The sequence below is a fragment of the Pleurodeles waltl genome, chromosome 9 (assembly GCF_031143425.1).
Source record: "Pleurodeles waltl isolate 20211129_DDA chromosome 9, aPleWal1.hap1.20221129, whole genome shotgun sequence".
NCBI classification, from domain to species: Eukaryota; Metazoa; Chordata; class Amphibia; order Caudata; family Salamandridae; genus Pleurodeles; species Pleurodeles waltl.
In genome coordinates this window covers 761480181-761497681 of record NC_090448.1, presented here as the reverse complement: position 1 = coordinate 761497681, position 17501 = coordinate 761480181, and the positions used below count along the sequence as shown (strand labels likewise).

General features: G+C 43.1%; 1 protein-coding gene across 2 annotated transcripts in view; it reads left to right on the top strand.

The window, feature by feature from the left end:
* Positions 1 to 17501, top strand: part of KLC2 (kinesin light chain 2) — a 310347-nt gene that overhangs the window by 24826 nt on the left and 268020 nt on the right. For both annotated transcript variants that reach the window (XM_069207926.1, XM_069207927.1), the window contains exon 2: positions 6323 to 6583. In XM_069207926.1, the coding sequence (XP_069064027.1) occupies positions 6344 to 6583 (240 nt within the window). In that variant the 5' untranslated portion in view covers positions 6323 to 6343. The remainder of the gene's footprint in view (positions 1 to 6322; positions 6584 to 17501) is intronic.

The following is a 17501-nucleotide window of genomic DNA, read 5'->3' as shown; positions in this document are numbered from 1 at the left end:
AATACATCCCTTCAGGATGTGTGCTGTACGAAAACATCTCCAACATTTGATTTTACTAAAATGTTGTCTATGTAGAATAGCAACTCAGGCCACCCAAAAGGTGTATATAACCGACTTGCCTCTTAGTTCACTATTGGCATTGTCAGGGTGGGTGGAAGCATGAACATTTCAAAATTCATGTTTGAAAACTATTCCCTAAACAATACTTGCACTGATTTAGTCTGACGTACTGCTACTAAAATGAAACAGTTCTACATGTGCATAAAATACATTGTTGTAATTATTGAAGAGGCTTTTTCATATTTTACACGTTTCTTGCACAACGTCTTTAAAAATGAAGGTGCCCCAAAATACCTGTTTGCCTTTCCAATGCTTGTTGGGTACTGGCACTTGTAGTTCCTCAACAGACTTTGATCCAGAGAAAGAGAGAGAACACACAAAAAGGGGAAGGAAGGACGAAGAGAAAGACAGAAAAATAGTGACAGAAGTAGAAAGAAGGGATGAAAAAGCTGGAAAAGTAAGCTAAAAATGCAGGGAGTGTCTGGTGGTGGATTAAAAAGGAATAAATCCTAAAGTGCTCAATAATATCATACATTTTGAGAAGGTCTCCTAAGTAATTTGAAGAAAGAAAATAAATATTGAGATGTTACTTTGAGTACTGTGTCGAGCGACGGAGGCCTCATCTTTAATAATGTGTTTTGATTGACCATTTCATCTTGTTTTTTGTCGCTTGTAAGCACTGTAAGTGATACGTATTATCACCCAACGTAATGGTGCAAAATATACTGAGCACTGACCCCCACTCTAATCCAATACACCTCACCCCAGTCCAACCCACCTCACTACAATCCACCATACTCCAGTCCAGTCCACCATACTGCAGTCCAGTCAATCATACTCCAGTCCAATCCATCCCACTCCAGCCCATCCATCCCAATCAAGTTCATCCCACCCCACCCCTCTCTAATCCATCCCACTCCGATCCACCATACTCCAGTCCAACCCACCCTACTCCACTCCAACCCACCTCATTCCAAGCCAAATCATCCCACGCCAGTCCATCCCACCCTACTCCAAACCAATCCACCTCACTCCAGTCCAATCCACCCCAGTCCTTCCCACTCCAATACAATCCACATTGATTCACCGTAGTCCAGTCCACCCACTCAATACCACCTTAATCTAGCCCACTTCAATCCAGTCCACCTCTGTCCAGTCAATACACCCCACTCCAACCCTCTCCACCCCACTTCAGTCCAATCCACCATACTCCACTCCCTAGAACCCAGTCCAATCCACCCCACCCCAATCCACATCACCCAAATTCAAGTCCACACCACCCATATTCAGTCCACCCCATTCCAACGCACTTGGGCCAGCCCACCACACCATAATCCACCCCACTCAGTCCATTCCACCCATTTAATCCAATCCACCTCACTCCAATCCACTGTACCCCAGTCAGATCCACCCCACTCTAGCCCACCCCACTCTAGCCCACCCCACTCTAGTCCACCCCACTCTAGTCCACCCCACTCTAGTCCACCCCACTCCAATCCACTCCACTACAATCCACCCCATACTAACACAATTCACCTCACCTCAGTGCAGTCCACCCTAGTCCGATCCTCTTCCCAAACCAACCCACCTCAGTCCAGTCCACCCCAATCCACTCCACCCTCTCACCCCACCCCACCCCATTTCAGTCCAATCCACCCAACTCCATCCGGTGATTCCAATCCAGTTCACCCCACTCCAGTACAATCCAATCCACCCCAGTCCAATCCAATCCACCCCACACCAGTCATATTACTCCAATCCAAAACACCCACCCCAATCCAATTTAAACTATCCCACTGGAATCCACACCAGTCCTATCCATCTCGTTTTATTTCAATCCACCCCACTCCAGCCCAATCCAATCCACCACCTCAATCCACTCCAACCCACTCAACCCTACTGCACTCCACTCCACAACACGCTCTGCCACTAAACTCTACAACACTCCACTCCTCCTATTCCACTTTACAACATTCCGACAAATCCACTCTATGGCGCGCTACTCCCGCACTCCACTCTTACGCTCCACGCCCCTAACTTTTATCCATGAGGAACAGCATCCACACTCGTCTACAACATGGCAAAACACATTTCCAAAGCCAGTAGCTCTTGTATAAGCAAGACCTATGTGCTTTGCTAATGCTTGTTTGCCTTGATAGCAACACACTGTGTAGCTTCCTATATTGGATTTAGAATTGACCTAGAACAGCCATTCTTGTAAGGAGAGCTGGGTAACAGTTTATAATCATCTGCAACCTCTTTGAATAATACTACTCTTTATTGATGTATAAATAGAAATGAACTCAGTCTGTATTGGCCCACATGATAGTGCTGGGATATAAGCCTTTGCATAATCTTTATTTAAAGATATAGCTCCCAGTATATATTTTAGTATAATTGGGCAAATCACATGGCTGTGTTTCTTCAGGCAGATTCATGATATTTTGCTTCATGTGTATTCGTACTGTGGATATAAGATCATAGAATTGTGCACCAAGAGAGCCAAAAATAGCAACCATGTAATAGTAAAAAAAAAACACTTAACTATGTTATGTTTATATGCGATATACTGGCTTTGGAGAGGTCATTTGCATATTTTACTGATTCAATCCCTTTCCATCTTTATTTCTGAAAAAAAAACTCTTCCACTTTGGCTTTGTGAAATAGGACTGTTATCATCCCTTCAAACCGTTGAAATGTTATACTATGCGTCTTTTACCTTAATTGTTTTAGGTGCACCTCAAGGGTGGGAATTTATCTAAAAACTATACTGCTCTTGCCTCTAAATGTACAGTGGAGGAAAATACACCAGACTGAACATAAAATTATATATGGAGTTGAGTAACATAATTGCATTTTTGTGCACCCAAGGTCATCAAAAGGTTTGGGAATTTGACCCTTAACATCAGAAGCTCATCTAATCCCAAATAGAGGTTTGGAAGGATGGAAGGGTAGCTTGGTAATTTCTGCCTCTAACACTTGGTAAAACAGATGAAAGGGAATCGGATTACCTCTATTGAAGTACAAATCACTTTGATTGGTAAAGTCCATATTTTGAGTAATGTTTTTGCAGAATTACACCAAACACAAATTACTGATTACAGCGGGTTAGCCAAATCAGCTTTCTAGCCATAGTTGCCTGCAGTAGAAGTAGGAATCTGTCCCAGTCTAGAAAAGCCAACAGCAAATGGAGACAGAAGAAAATCCCCAGGAAGGAAAGAGGGGTAGAGGAGAAACAGTATTTCACAGATGTAGGTTGGTGAGGATTAATCAGATTTGAGACTCGAGGAATTTCTGAAAGTAAAGAGAAATTAGCCGGCAATGTTGAGAGCCTTGGATACCAGAATCTTGTGGCCCAGAGGGAACAGGAAATGTTAGAATGCACTTTATTTTCCTATGAGAGCATGAGGCCTAAAAGAAGGTCTAATCTAACATCCAAAATACCACCCATAATTGTCATCTAGAGGCTTTAGTGAATAGGCTGAGACAAGCCACTCAAAGGGATACTAGGGATAGATAGCCCAAGGAGGCAGTGGAGTTTGTTAGTCCTGATGAGTATGTCTCCAGAAGTATGCCCAAACCTCTTATAAAGCAGGGTAGCTACGATGAAATGCAGTGATTACTTATTTGTGATCCCCTATACTCCGAGTCTTACTACTCTTCATCACAGTTCTGTGTTTCCCGTCACATTCCATTTTGAGGAGTCTGCATCTCTCAAAGTCCTAGTCCTGCTTGAATATTACAAGCCGGACGTGCATGTGAGATGTTGAGGTATATATCGTTTGAGCAAGGGGAAACGCCAAAACCTTTAGTTAAATTAGAAAGGCTGTTGGTCATGGGCAACTCCTGAGTGATAAAATATTGTGATCCAGAGCTCGCACCTAGGAAGCAGGTGACACAAGATGCAGGACACTGCACTGCTATGGACAATGTGATCATGGAATGAGAAGCAGGGATTGTCAAGGGAGAGTGGGTTGCTAGCAGAGCTCTAGAAGGAATGTGCCCCAATTATGCTAGTTGTGGTGTGCTTTTTAAAGTTTCAATGACAGCGGACATCTTGGCCATCATTGGTGCAGAGGGTGAGAGGCCGTATGTGGTGATGGAACTGTGGCACAGCAAGCTGAGGCATGCTGGTAGTCAGGATCCTTGGACTGTCAACTCATCATGAGCTCCTAGATTTCAGGCTTCTACAGCTGACATAGTTTCAGCAGTGAAGAGTAGTGTGCTCACCAGATCCGCATTGTAGGGGCACTTCAGTGACAATACAGATATTTTGCTAATGTTGCCTGAGAGAGTAGAGGATAGCACAGGAGGACCTATCTGCTTATCAGGTGAAATTTTCACGTCACAAGAGCCACCACACCACCCTTTGATGGATGGGTCCATTTTAGCACTGGGAATAGTAGTCTAGATGTAAGATGGAACAGAGCTTGTCCCACCCTTGTTAATAGAGACCAGCATATACACAACACATTCTGATTCACCCAGTGCTAAATGTTTAACAGCGTGCAGCATCCAGAGCCCTTCATGCCTACAGCAGACCATCTATGATCCTGCTTGTTAGGTTGAGTGTAAGCATTCACCCTCTTGTATACTTTTGGTATACTTCTTATGGCTTAAAGCGATTTCATTTGTTGGTTTCAGTGCTCTTGAAAAATTCCTGCTTGTTGGTGGTCACTTCTGCCTTTTTCTCCCTCCTTTTTTTGTTTCAGAGCAGTGACCAACAACTGTGTTATTCCACTCTGGATTCTTCATCTGTTGCTGTGACGGACTTCTTTTGTCAATTCTTGGTTGCTCACTTTTCACTGTAGGTGTTTTAGGCTGGTAGCGGCTTGTGTTTTATTACAGAATTCCATTCCTCCCACCTCCACCCATGGCACTGACATTTGTTTTGGCTTTATTCCAGTGCTGTCCTTGTTTACCTCTGGCTCCTAAAATAAGCTTATTTTACAAAAGAAATACCCGGTGCCTAAACATTTAGCTCACTGCTCAAGTAAGCCACAATGTGCCCTTTCTGGTAGAATGTAGCTAAACCTAGCAATGATGCTGAACTTGCAGAGCCTTATCTTCCAGCCCTCAGAGACAACCGCACATGGGGCATTGCTTATCTTCTTTATTGGGGCCATAAATCTTCTCGGGCTACTCTCCTATTGTTAACTTTATTAGAGCTTTGTTCAAATGTGAGGCAAAAATGCTTGCAAGACTTTTCATTCTGTTAACAGTAGCCGCTAGTGACCACCAAAACATGGCAGAAAAAGTTGAAATCATGAGGCGGGGTTGAGCAGTTTATATGGCAAGAAAAGTCCAGTTCTGAATTTATAATACCAATAGCTCTAACTCAATAAAATGTGAGACATATTGCATTGCAAATGCTTGTTTATGGTTCTGATCTACTAATGTCCAGCCTCACTGGCATATTGCTCCTCCACCTGGGTGCCAGCTATTTATTACTCTTACAATGCTCCTGGAATATCTTCCACCTTTTAGAACCTCTTTTGAACTTGCACTTATGTGCTGTGTGTTGCCGGTTAGCCACTTTTCACTATGCTCTAATTCTCCTCTCTCCCCCTTGATCACTTTCCTCATCTCACTACTCTGTCTCCTCTCTCCCCCTACACTTCTACTTTCTGTCTTGCCCCATGCCCCACTAAAAGTTGGCCCTGTCTCCTTCCTAATTCTGACACTTCTACCTTCCCCTCCCCTCCCTTCCCCATTTTCCCTTTCGTCTCCTCGCCTTTCATCCTGTCCCTCCTTTTCCACAGCCCCTTGTACCCACTTCAGGAAGCCCCTATCCAGTTTACTTTCCTCCCCTCACCTCACTTTCCCTACTTTGCCTTCCCCCTCAGTTCCCCTTTATCACTTACCTCCTGTAACATTCACACACTGATTGACAAATCCCCTCTCACAAACCAGGCTTTCAGGTGTAATTCTAAACTCTCACTTCTCCTTCCCAGTTCTGTTCTTCACCCCACTTTCCCTGCTGCCCCCCCTCCTGTCCCCTGCCTCACATTGGTCTATGTTTTCTGTTATATTTTGAAACTTGGCCTCTGTTTATATACCTGAACAGTAGCCTACCATTTGAGTTGTGTTAACATCATATATAGCCACCCGTCAGTTTGATATGTTGTACTCAAGACTGTGCATTGCATGTTTGGATTACTGATGGGTAGTGCAAGCTTTTGAATTATTGTGCATGGCAAGCTAAGGGTACTCAAGGCTGTAGATGAACCACTGTCATCTTTTGCTTCCTGTCTCTCTCTAGGCACAACATACTCCTGCCACTATGGTTTACCCACGGGAGGAGAAACTGGAGAAACTCTCCCAGGAGGAGATCGTCCTGAGCACTAAGGCAGTGATCCAGGGACTGGAGACCTTGCGCAATGAGCACAACTCCATGCTGTCCACATTGCTGGAGACCATGAAAAGCCTAGAGCAGCAGCAAGAAGCCAGTGTGGTACAAGAAAAATCTAGCCTTCTGCACTCCTCCTTGGAGGCCATTGAGCTTGGACTCGGGGAGGCTCAGGTAATGCTGCTGCAGGAGCAGTCTATTAATTTTCATACTGTGTGTTTTCCAGCTGCTTGGTGCCTAGGCTAGGATCTCATAGGTTTGCTTCCCTTTTCGGTAATGTCCCATTTATTTTTCAAGAGAATCTTATATTTGTTTTCTTGTGGGGCTGTTGCACACACAGTAGCTACTTCAGTTACCTGTGATATTTGCCCAGAAGTGAAGGTCATTAGCCCATTCTTGGCTTCTGTGATACCCTGGTACTGTCATGGTGCTTCTCCATGGTTTCAGGAACTCTAGATACCCAATGCAACAACCACTCACACCTAAGACTGGAGAAATAAGTAAGTTGAATATAGGCAAAGGTTTATAGAAATGGCAGCCTCTTAGAACTCTGCTTCTCTCTTGTGACCATTGTAATTGTAATTGTAATATATGGTAAAGCCAGCAAATGCCCCAAAGTGAAGGTATTTTGAAGTTCAGGACCTCTGCCTGAGTTCGATGAGCCTCACGACCTTTGCAGTCTGTGATGATTTTGGTGCTCATCCAACCCAATCGCTTCATCTCCTCAGATGGGAGATTTTTCAGTGCATCGCTGTTAATACTTCCAACCCACTCATTTAAAGACAGTGGGCAAGCAAACAACTGTGCAATGGTATCTTACTATTGAGACAGCCACAGATCTCTCACCATGCACCACAATCCTAACTACCAGAGTGTAATACTGTCTCCAGTTCAAAACATGCTATGCTCACTATATTTCAATGGAAAGCTGAAGTATACCCTTCTCTTTAGAACATAAATGGCTTTTATTAGTATTTTTTAAAGATCGGACAGCATTATTCTGTGTAGATTTTACTTACTTGCACTTCCCCGACATCCATCTATGGCAATGGGAAAACATGCCACTCCCTTAGAGATTTGAAACCGATTTTGAATGCAAAAGTATGCAACTGACGATTCTGTTTTAAAAGGCTGACTCGGCTAAAGGGCAGTTAGGGGTCTTTGACAATGTCTCAGTTTAAGATGACAACGACAGTTTTAAACTGGATCCTCTAGGCTCTAAACCTGATAAATATCTTGGCTATGTCAGTGCTCCATGTTTGCATTTGTTAGTGATGGACTTAACAGAGCTCAGCAAATGATCAATATAAAGTGATGCCAAACTAGGCACATTTATTGAATGCAGAAAGGCTAGTTTACAGAACAGAATACTATTTGTGTAGTGCTTTAATTCATTGTTTTGCCCTGAGAATGCTTGTACTGCACATCTAATGAATTAGTTGCCTTCCACTCTTAGTATAAACAAAAGTTCTCTCCCTTTAGCATCGCCAGTAAGAGGGCATGTAACATGGTTATTCATTGGGACTACCTCCCGCAGGGGAAAAGAATCCAAGCTAGGGAAACTCTGATATTAGCAAGGCAGAAGAAATCTGTACAAAAACTGTGTGATTGCTGCAAGTTGCACATGCTGCCTGAGCATTTTGAATCAGTGCAAAATATTTCTAAGCCAGTTACAAACCACAGACCTTGTACACAAATTGCACAAATAGAAAAATATGGGGAAATTAAGACACAGCAGTAACTTGCCATTAGAAGTAAACAAATAACGTTGTCCAAGAATTATGACTTTGAGGTATGGGTTGAATACTTGTTTATTGTTTCTTCATTTTCCATTGTTGCTTGTGATTTTCTTTTTTTTTAATTGTTTTTTTATTTGCCACCAGTGGCCCTGGGCAGGCAGGGGCTACTGTGCCTCAACTATGAGGGCTGCAGATGTCTGTCTCTAATGTCCCGGGCTGTTGTATTATGGCTCTGGAAACTGGGCAAAGTATAAGCCTTTCTGAAACTTGACTCTGAGATTAGCGAGCAAGCAGTCACAGGATGCTCATGCTAAGGGATGTAGCCTGGGGGTGCACAAGCTCAGAGCTCAACAGTCTATTTACAGATCCAATAAATGAATGAATGCTCGAATGGTCATTTACATGGTTAGTGTATCTAGTTGCTACACAGGGTTGGATTAGGATCACAATTTGGGCTGGGCACTGCCAAAAAAAAGTGGCCCACATTCACGGGACATGCCCTTTCAATGAAACACCATGTGGTTACTCTCAGAGGTGTAGTTTTTAAAGAAATGTTTATGAAATTAAACATTTAAAGGCTTATAGAGCCAGTAGCATTGGTGAAGACCAGGAACACTGCACTTCTGAAAACTGAATACTTACTTGCAGTCTTAACGCTCTGCATAGTGTAATTAGATACACCTTCCCAACCAGTTATGCCCTTGACTCTGATCATCACATAAATCGGAAGTCTAGGACAAAGTCAAGGGGAAAGGTTTAGACATCTCTTGGAATAGAACCTGTAATAACAGAACTAAAAGAAGGAGCTGCTCTGAACCTCTGCCTTGGAGAATAGAACCTTTAATGACAAACATTTTGCATATTAGCCATAAAAATATTTTCCAAAATGCTCAAAAGAAAGGAAATCTAGCTTGCTCACACATTTTGCACTTTTCTTTGAACATAAGTACCTTTTGCTGAGACTTGTCTGTGCTAGCTCTTTTTTTATGCACTTGGTTTGGCCTCTGAGAATCAAACCTGTAATAACAGACAGAGAGAGAGAGAGAGAAACATGTAAAAGTCACATATGGAAAGCAGAATCTAAAGCTCCCCAAAATAATGAAATCTAATGCCCACACAATTCTGTAGATTTTGACCAAAGTATTTTCTGGAGCATCTCCAACCTCATGTTATTGGTCAAATTCTTCTACTTGCAGTGATGGGGCTTCATTAGTCTGGTCTTCCCTGTTGCACTCCTCAGGTAGTGTCATTTTTAAATTTGCCTATTTAGCAGCAAAATCTTGAAGTTCTTCCTGCAAAGTCTGCAAAGTTATGGAGCTATATATGTTTTGCAGCAAGGAACAAAGTTTCACAAGAGTATTGCCTGGGAGACTCTGAGTGAAGTTCTTTGGGTCCAGGCGTGCAATATCTGCTGCCAAAGTTTAGTGGGTCTTGACACAAGTAGTCAGACTTTGAATATCCATGCCCAATACTGTATTGTACACCCAAATAGAAATTGATCTTTAGCTATGGTTATAGGCTCCCCCTTTGTGCTCATCCCAGGCATCTTTTTAAAGGACACTTTCCCCATCAGGAAGTGCCATTTCTACTTTTTGGTCACAGTTCCGTTCTTCTAAGCCTGTGTTGGTCGACTCTACAGATTTTGTGGCAGCAGATTACAGAGTTTCAAAATTGCGGGACTCTGTTGTAAGGAGTTTTATAGTGTCCAACACCATTCTCTGTGCTCTAGGATATTCATTCCACTTGTTTGGAGATACTTAGTGGCGTGGTTTATGCAAAAATGCACAGATACAGTGGGCTGTTAGGACGGTTTGAAATTTGCATAGCCCCTCAGCAAATTGTATGGCTTGGAACAAATCTAAGATTGTCAGATGAAATAATATGAAGAGCTTTGACCAAATCAATAAATGTATTATCAGCAAGATTATTGAAAGAGCCAAGAACCTTTTTGAGATCTGGACTGTCCACCTATACTTTGCCAGCTCACACCACACAACCATCCTTTTATATGACTTCCGGAGAAAGACTGCACAAGTGTATCAGTTCAAAGACAGAGGTGGAAGCCATAGATGCTTGTGTCACATCAATAAGTACAATGTTTAACACATGTGCATAGCACCAGACATGTATGTGACTTGGGGATTCATTGCTTAGCCAAGTACTAAGTGCATTGTACTGGCCTTGCATGTTGGAAGCACTAAAAGTCGCATTTCCAATGCACCTAGCTATGTCAACACCATTTTGTTGAATTGCAGTTTGTTCCAACTCAAATAAACCTTTTCCTCTTGACAAAGTGCAATTTCTGACTGCTATTAGGCGTTCATGTACAGTGTCTGTGACATATCAGATGAAAACTAACAATGATCAGTAACAGTTACATCTTGAGTTGAGTTGATTTTGATTGACTATATGCCTGTGTCGTGTATTTCTCGCGTAATGTGTCTTTTTATCACGTTGGAAATTGTTTCTATTACATATCAAAAAAGTAGTTTTTCACATGAAGGTCACAGACTCACCATGGCCACCTTTCTGTTTTGCTTTGGAAGTTGGAGAGTCAAAGTGTTGTTTAAGAGGTTGATCATATTTTGACAGGAGAAGGATGAGTTCAAGAAAGTTTCCATGATCAAGCAAATTTTTATCCAACTCAAAAACAAACACTAATTTCCTGTGATAGTTGAGCCCTCTTTTACCAGTCACCTTAATAACTTCATCCACTGCTCCAATATTTCTCTCCTTCTTCTGACTTGTAGTACACGATATGTTGTCTGCCGCGAGAAGAGGAGATTGGTAATGTCAACTCCATAGATGGCCATCATATTCGAATCAGTGCATCTTTTGTGAAATTGGGATGCCTCATGTTCTGTAATGCACATGTACAAGTGCCTAAAATTTTTCAGCCCTCGAATAAATGGACCACTATCTTCACATTTGCTAAATGCTAATCAAACTGTGCAAAAGAAAGCTTTTTGGATTTCTCAAAAGCTTAACCAGTGTTGCATAGTTCCAACTTCTCTCATAAATGCCAACTGACGATTAAACTGTTGACATTTGGAAGGTTGGGTCAGGTGATACTGAAAGCACTTGGAAAGCCTATCATGCCTTGGCCATTGAAGGAAAAAGTCAACTATCTCTGATTGCTCCATTCCTTTTGTCTCCATCATATCTCTGATCCTGGCAGTAAGATGGATACAGAGCTCCCTGACATCGAGGATTTAGTTGCTTCATCTGCTGGAGTAGCCTTGTAACTCTATTCCTTTGCTTCCTCCAAATTTGCTCCAGGCGTTGCAGAAGTACTGATTTGTGACTCCTCCTTTCCAGTTACACCTTTAGTTGCCTCAGCAGACAAGACTCCTGCTTCCTCTGACTGTACATCCTCCATTCTTTCGGAATCATGTTCTATCGTTTGCAAGTGGAGTCGGCTGTCAAAGTAACGGCCAAAATATTTGCACCTGTTGATAGAGGACCCACTGCTGTAGTACAAGCATTGTGATATAGCTTTTTGGTCTCCATTGTGAACATGTTGAAAATGTTCTTGTTTTCTCTCACTTCTTTTTCAAACAGTCTTCTCTTCTTCTCTTGCAATTTTTCAGCACCCCCTTTTCTTTTCTTCAATTCCATTTCTTTCCCTAGACAAATAAAGCATCCAGTTGTTAATCTCATTCATTCAGGCTTAGTGAGAACAACCAGAAAAGAGGAAAATTACCAACAAATACATCTTCCTGTACTTCTAGTGTGGCGTGGTTATTCACTAAGCATAATTTGACATTTTATTGTAACAGCTTTACATTTTTTAGTAAGAGCACCGCACAGAAAAAGTACTTCAGGCCAATAATACTCAAAGAAAGCACATTCTAGCCCAGCGATAATCAAAGTATGTCCCAGAGTCCACATACAACCCTCCTGACCTTAACTTGCGGCCTCCTGGTCAAGAACAGCACTGGGCTGCTGTTTACTTGATTCAGCACTAACATTAAAAGATGCTAACTAAACAGGCAAGTACGTATTGAAAGGTTAATTGAAGTTTAAGAAAGGTGATAAAGTCTGTTCAAAATTCAAAGTGTATTTCATTAACATGCAGAAGTGTTTCACCTTTGTACATCAAATTATATCAGTGCTTTGAGAAGTAATTTGGATCGTGATAGTTTTAAAACATTAATTCAGAAAAATTCATTCTAATCCCCGTCTCCCCTGACAATAATGCCAGTGGTGTACTAAGAGGCAAGTAAGTTCTTATGTGCACTCTTTGGCTGGGTTTCTATTATACATGAACCACATTATGGTTTATTAAATCAAACACAGGAGAAGGATTTGAACAGAACGCATCCTGAAGTCATGTATTTTGAGGTCCTCATATGCGATAATAAAGAAATAGGATAGAAAGTGAAACAAAACAATTGCCAAGGATCACATAGTCTAGTTAGGTTGTGAAGCCGGGATTAATCCCAAGTTTTTGTGTACTTCAGGAACTAACTAGATGTATAAGCTGTGCTTCCCTTACACTCACCTTACCACCAAGACCCCCCTCCCCCACCCATCTGAACGCTACCCTGCTGGTATCAGTGGGCCTCCATTCACATCACAGACCAAACTTTGTGGGTCCTGGAAAAATGTTTGTGAGTACCTGTGTTCAAGCCAATGTCATAACATTAGACAATCTGGAATGATGCTTAAAAAATATTTCTTGGGTGAAGTGTGTACATTATTAACAATAATACTCGGACCATTAAATTGCAACAACATTTTACGTGGAATTCTCTGTGTAACCAGCCTATTTTGTGCCTTTTTAGTGGTAAGGTAAGGTAAGGGTGATTTGATGTTTAGTCATGCCATTCTTACAGCAACAATGAAAACCAAAGCGCTGTTCTGAGGATTTTCACCATTCCATTGAATGAAATCTGGGGAAGCGCGTTGCTGGTGCTGGGGGGGAAGTGCGTTGCTGGTGCTGGGAGCTATGACGTGGGGCAGGAGCCCTTTAAATTTACCTTGCGCTCCCGCCGTCGCGGGAAGCGCGCTGCTGGTGCTGGGAGCTGTGACGTGGGGCAGGAGCCCTTTAAATTTACCTCGCGTTCCCGCCATCACGGGAAGCGCGCTGCTGGTGCTGGAAGCTGTGACGTGGGGCAGGAGCCCTTTAAATTTATCTCGCGCTCCCGCCGTCGCGGGAAGCGCGCTGCTGGTGCTGGGAGCTGTGACGTGGGGCAGGAGCCCTTTAAATTTACCTCGCGCTCCCGCCGTCGCGGGAAGCGCGCTGCTGGTGCTGGGAGCTGTGACGTAGGGCAGGAGCCCTTTAAGTTTACCTTGCGCTCCCGCCGTCGCGGGACGCGCGCAGGCGGCGCCCGGGCCAAGGGCGGGCCCGTCCTTCGCCCGTCAGTGCCCGGAAGAGGCTGGGCTGGGCCACACTCCCTAATTTTTTGTTTTTCCATTGTGCTGACCAGGAGGGCTGAATAAATGTTTTTCTTTTCTCTTTCTTTTCCTTTCTACTCCCTATTTTGTCATGGGAAAACGCAAGATTCGCTCTAGTCCTGACCTGGCTCAGCCAAACCTAAAAGCTCTAAACCCAACAGAGCAACGCAAATTCATTCCAATTGCGTTTCCAGAGAAATTGATAACTTAATTGAGGAAGTGGAATCCATCCTTAAGGAAAAAGAGGGCAATGCCCGCAAGAAACTGAAATCAGGATCTTTACTTCCATTTTTAACAACCGGCTCCACTAAACCTACTGATACACAGCCTCAGAAAACTTCACCTCATGTTGCTGTCTCTCTCAGCTCGACTGGTTTGGCTAATTCTTCACTTTCACCTGGTATTGGTCACAATTTGGATGTAATCCCTTCTGTTTCTATTATCAATGAGATTCCATGTACAAATCGGTTTTCTGTTTTGGACCAACCAGAATTGGCGAGTGCTACACAGCCTCTGCTTTCTGTGCCTTCTAAACCCATTCTCGATCCACCTAGCGACGACGCCTTAGCTCTGATATCCAGTCTAAAGCATGAAGTCGGGGAATTGAAGAGTCTTTTATTTGAGGTCCTTAAACTTCTCAAAAAATCTGACCTAACTCCTCAGTGCATCCCGAATCCAGTCATAGCGCAAGTTTCTCGGCCACTGGTTCCTGTTGCTTCACCAGTAGACTCCCCATTGCCAAGGGAATCAGTCAAAGGCTTTAGTCATAGATATCAACATGGAAATCATTTGACTTCAGCTCAAGCGAATTCACCTCCTCTTTTTTTAAATTCGGGTCAATCTGTGACCCATTCTATTTGTGTACCCAACCGAAATTGCATTGACATGTGTAATGTCCCTCGACTTTCACTTCACACAAGAGAAGATGATACTTCTCTTATCAACAAGGTGTCGTATTGGATTCGCCACACTAGGGGTTGTGGTTCTATCATCCACGCGGATATTGTCTTTGCTTCTCGTGTGCGAGGCCCTGGTGGGCGGGACACTATCAAACTTCATCTCGCCAGACCCGCTTTAGTTAAGGGGATTTTGCAGATGGAAGCTCTCAATTCACCAAGATCTGACATATTTTTTAGAGAAATCTTGCCTGCTATGGGTCAAGAGCTTATGCCCTTTCGTCCATCTAGAGTCAACCCAATTCCTCGAAATGCTTCTGTTTCAATTGTCTCCCCTGGCTCGTTGCCTTTTTTTGGCGACGGGGCTGCTCTGGTTTATAACAAAGGTACTTTCACACGAGACCCTGCTTCCTCAGGGGACACATCAGATGTGGATTGACTACGCTATCCTAATTCTTGCAAACACAACGTTCCACACGCCCGGGCAGCGTTACCCCAAAGATCTTTATTTGGTTTGGGTGCTAACACTACGAGGGCTCTACCCTGCATTACTAATGGGATTTCGAATTCAGCTCCTGATGCCGACTCGTGCAGGACAGTTTGTAGCATTACAACAAGGAAAATATTGTCCTGGAATGTGTCTGGCATCAAGAGCAAATTATCTGATCCGGACTGGGGGGCTTATGTTGAAACTTTCTCCATATGTATGTTTCAGGAAACTTGGTCTATGGATTGTGTGTTCAGGCAAGGCTATTGTTGTTTTACTAAAAAGGCGATTCAGTATTCTAGGGGAAGGGCGAGCGGGGGTCTATGCACTTGGGTTAAGTTGACTGAGGTGGGTAGGGTAAAGGAAATCACTGTTGACTCTTGCGATATTCTTGCAATAGTAATATGGCCTATCACAGGTATTCCGGTGCTATGTATTAATATTTATAATAGGCCAGGCCCCTCTAACCACCAGTCTGGTACCATTCATCTGTTGTATAAACTTTTATCTGACCTTTATTCTAAATACTGTGTTATTATTGCAGGTGATCTCAATGCCCAAATTTAATTTGATTCAGCCTTTGCTGAGTCTATCCAGGCCGAAGATGAAGCATGGAATCTCCCCCCGTTTTTAATCCAACCAGTGTCATGTACTCCTTCCCCTAGGGTTATGCGGATAATAGACCTTGTAGTAACTTATGGCCTTCGTTTTGGAAATGGCTGATTTTCAAATGACAATTTTAGACCCACCTTCTACAGAGGCCATTATAGTAGCACTCTGCACTATGTTATTTTATATCTGCGAGTCTGGCATCTTATAGTCAATGTAGAGGTGGGTTCTCGGTGCATTAGTGATCATGCCCCCTTACAAATTGAATATAATGCAACTCTTTTTTTTTTTTTAGGGCACACTCCATCTCACGTTTTGGATGCTCCCAGCGACCGGCTGGAATTATCCAGCAATAGGCGCGTGCTGAGATGGTCTTCGTTTCTGAAATCTAACCTGCTCAAAGATAAGCTCCGCGATTTAGTTTCTTGCCATCAGCTTTTTGATGACTCTATTGTTTTATCTCCCTCAGAAGTTATGTCCTCTCATGCGACTTTTTTTATGGATCTTAAGGAGCTCTTTACTAAACCTCCCTCAACTCAAAACAATTCTTCCTTGCCTAATCGCAAGTGGTTTGATAAGGAATGTCGGGAGGCCAAGAGCCTTTTGTCCAAAGCTCTAAAGCAAAAGAGCCAGGATGTTATTATACATGCGAGAAGGAACTATGCTTCAATTTGTAAGTCATCTAAATGTAAATACGAGGAAAAATTGTGGGAGGGTTTGATGGAGGCGGCTAATGCCCGTGATCTTAAACTTTTCTGGACCTTGGTCTCACGTAGAGACCCCGCCCTTTCAATCACTCCTGAATGCCATATTGATGCAGAATCTTGGCTTTCCCATTTTCGGGAACTTTATGGGTCCTGTTCCGACTTGAACAACACTCCTACTGATTCTTCATTATGCTTTCCTCGTGTGTCGCCCTTTACCTTAAAAGAAACTGAGTTGGCAATCCATGCTCAAAGAAAAGGGAAGGCTCCTGGCCTAGACAGGGTTCCCTCGGACCTGTATAAATCAGACTTACCTGTTTGGACCCGGTACATTAATAGGTTATCGAGTATTGTTCTGACAACTCGATCTTACCCAGTTACGTGGAAGGTGGCTATTATTGTCCCTATACATAAAAAAGGAGATAAGAGTTCCCCAGGGAACTATAGACCGATTAGTCTATTAGACAACTTGCAAAAGATATTCTCCTTCCAGTTGTTATCCAGATTAAAATACTGGATAACAAAAAAACAGGTTTTAAGCCATCTCCAGGCTGGTTTCCGGGACAAGGTCAGTACCATCGATCAGGTCTTCCGATTTACTACCATCAAGTGGAAGACCGTAGATGTAGACAACGGTCATTTATATGTGGCCTTTGTCGATTTGAAATCTGCGTTTGACCTTGTTCCGCGTGCCAAGCTTTGGGAGGTCTTGAGCAATATTGGAGTTCCGGGTTCTCTGATTAATATTATCAAAGACCTTTATTCTGATAACTATTTCAGAGTTCGCTGAGGTTCGGCTGGCGACCTGACCCCAGCTTTTTCCACAACGCGAGGTGTGAGGCAGGGGTGTGTCCTTGCGCCCACCCTATTCCTATTGTTTATTAATGCTTGTATCCCATACCTCTCAGATTGCCATGCTGATGCCCCGAATCTGAGTGGCCAGAAGTTCCCCTGTCTTTTGTTTGCAGACGACACCCTGCTACTCTCGCGAACTGCCACGGGCCTTTTCAGAGTGCTATCACGATTTTTGGAATTTTGCAAGGACCATGGGTTGGAAATCAACTCAGTAAAAACTAAATATGTGGTCTTTGGGGACAATAGGTGCAAAATGAAGAGACTGGTATACCTAGATGGCGCCCCCTTGGAAAGAGTGGGCACTTTTGACTAGTTAGGTATTAAATTGGAAGACTCACACCTTTGGCACGCACACGCCAGAAATCTTTATTGTGCCTGAAGCAAAGGGCGGGTGGCATCATA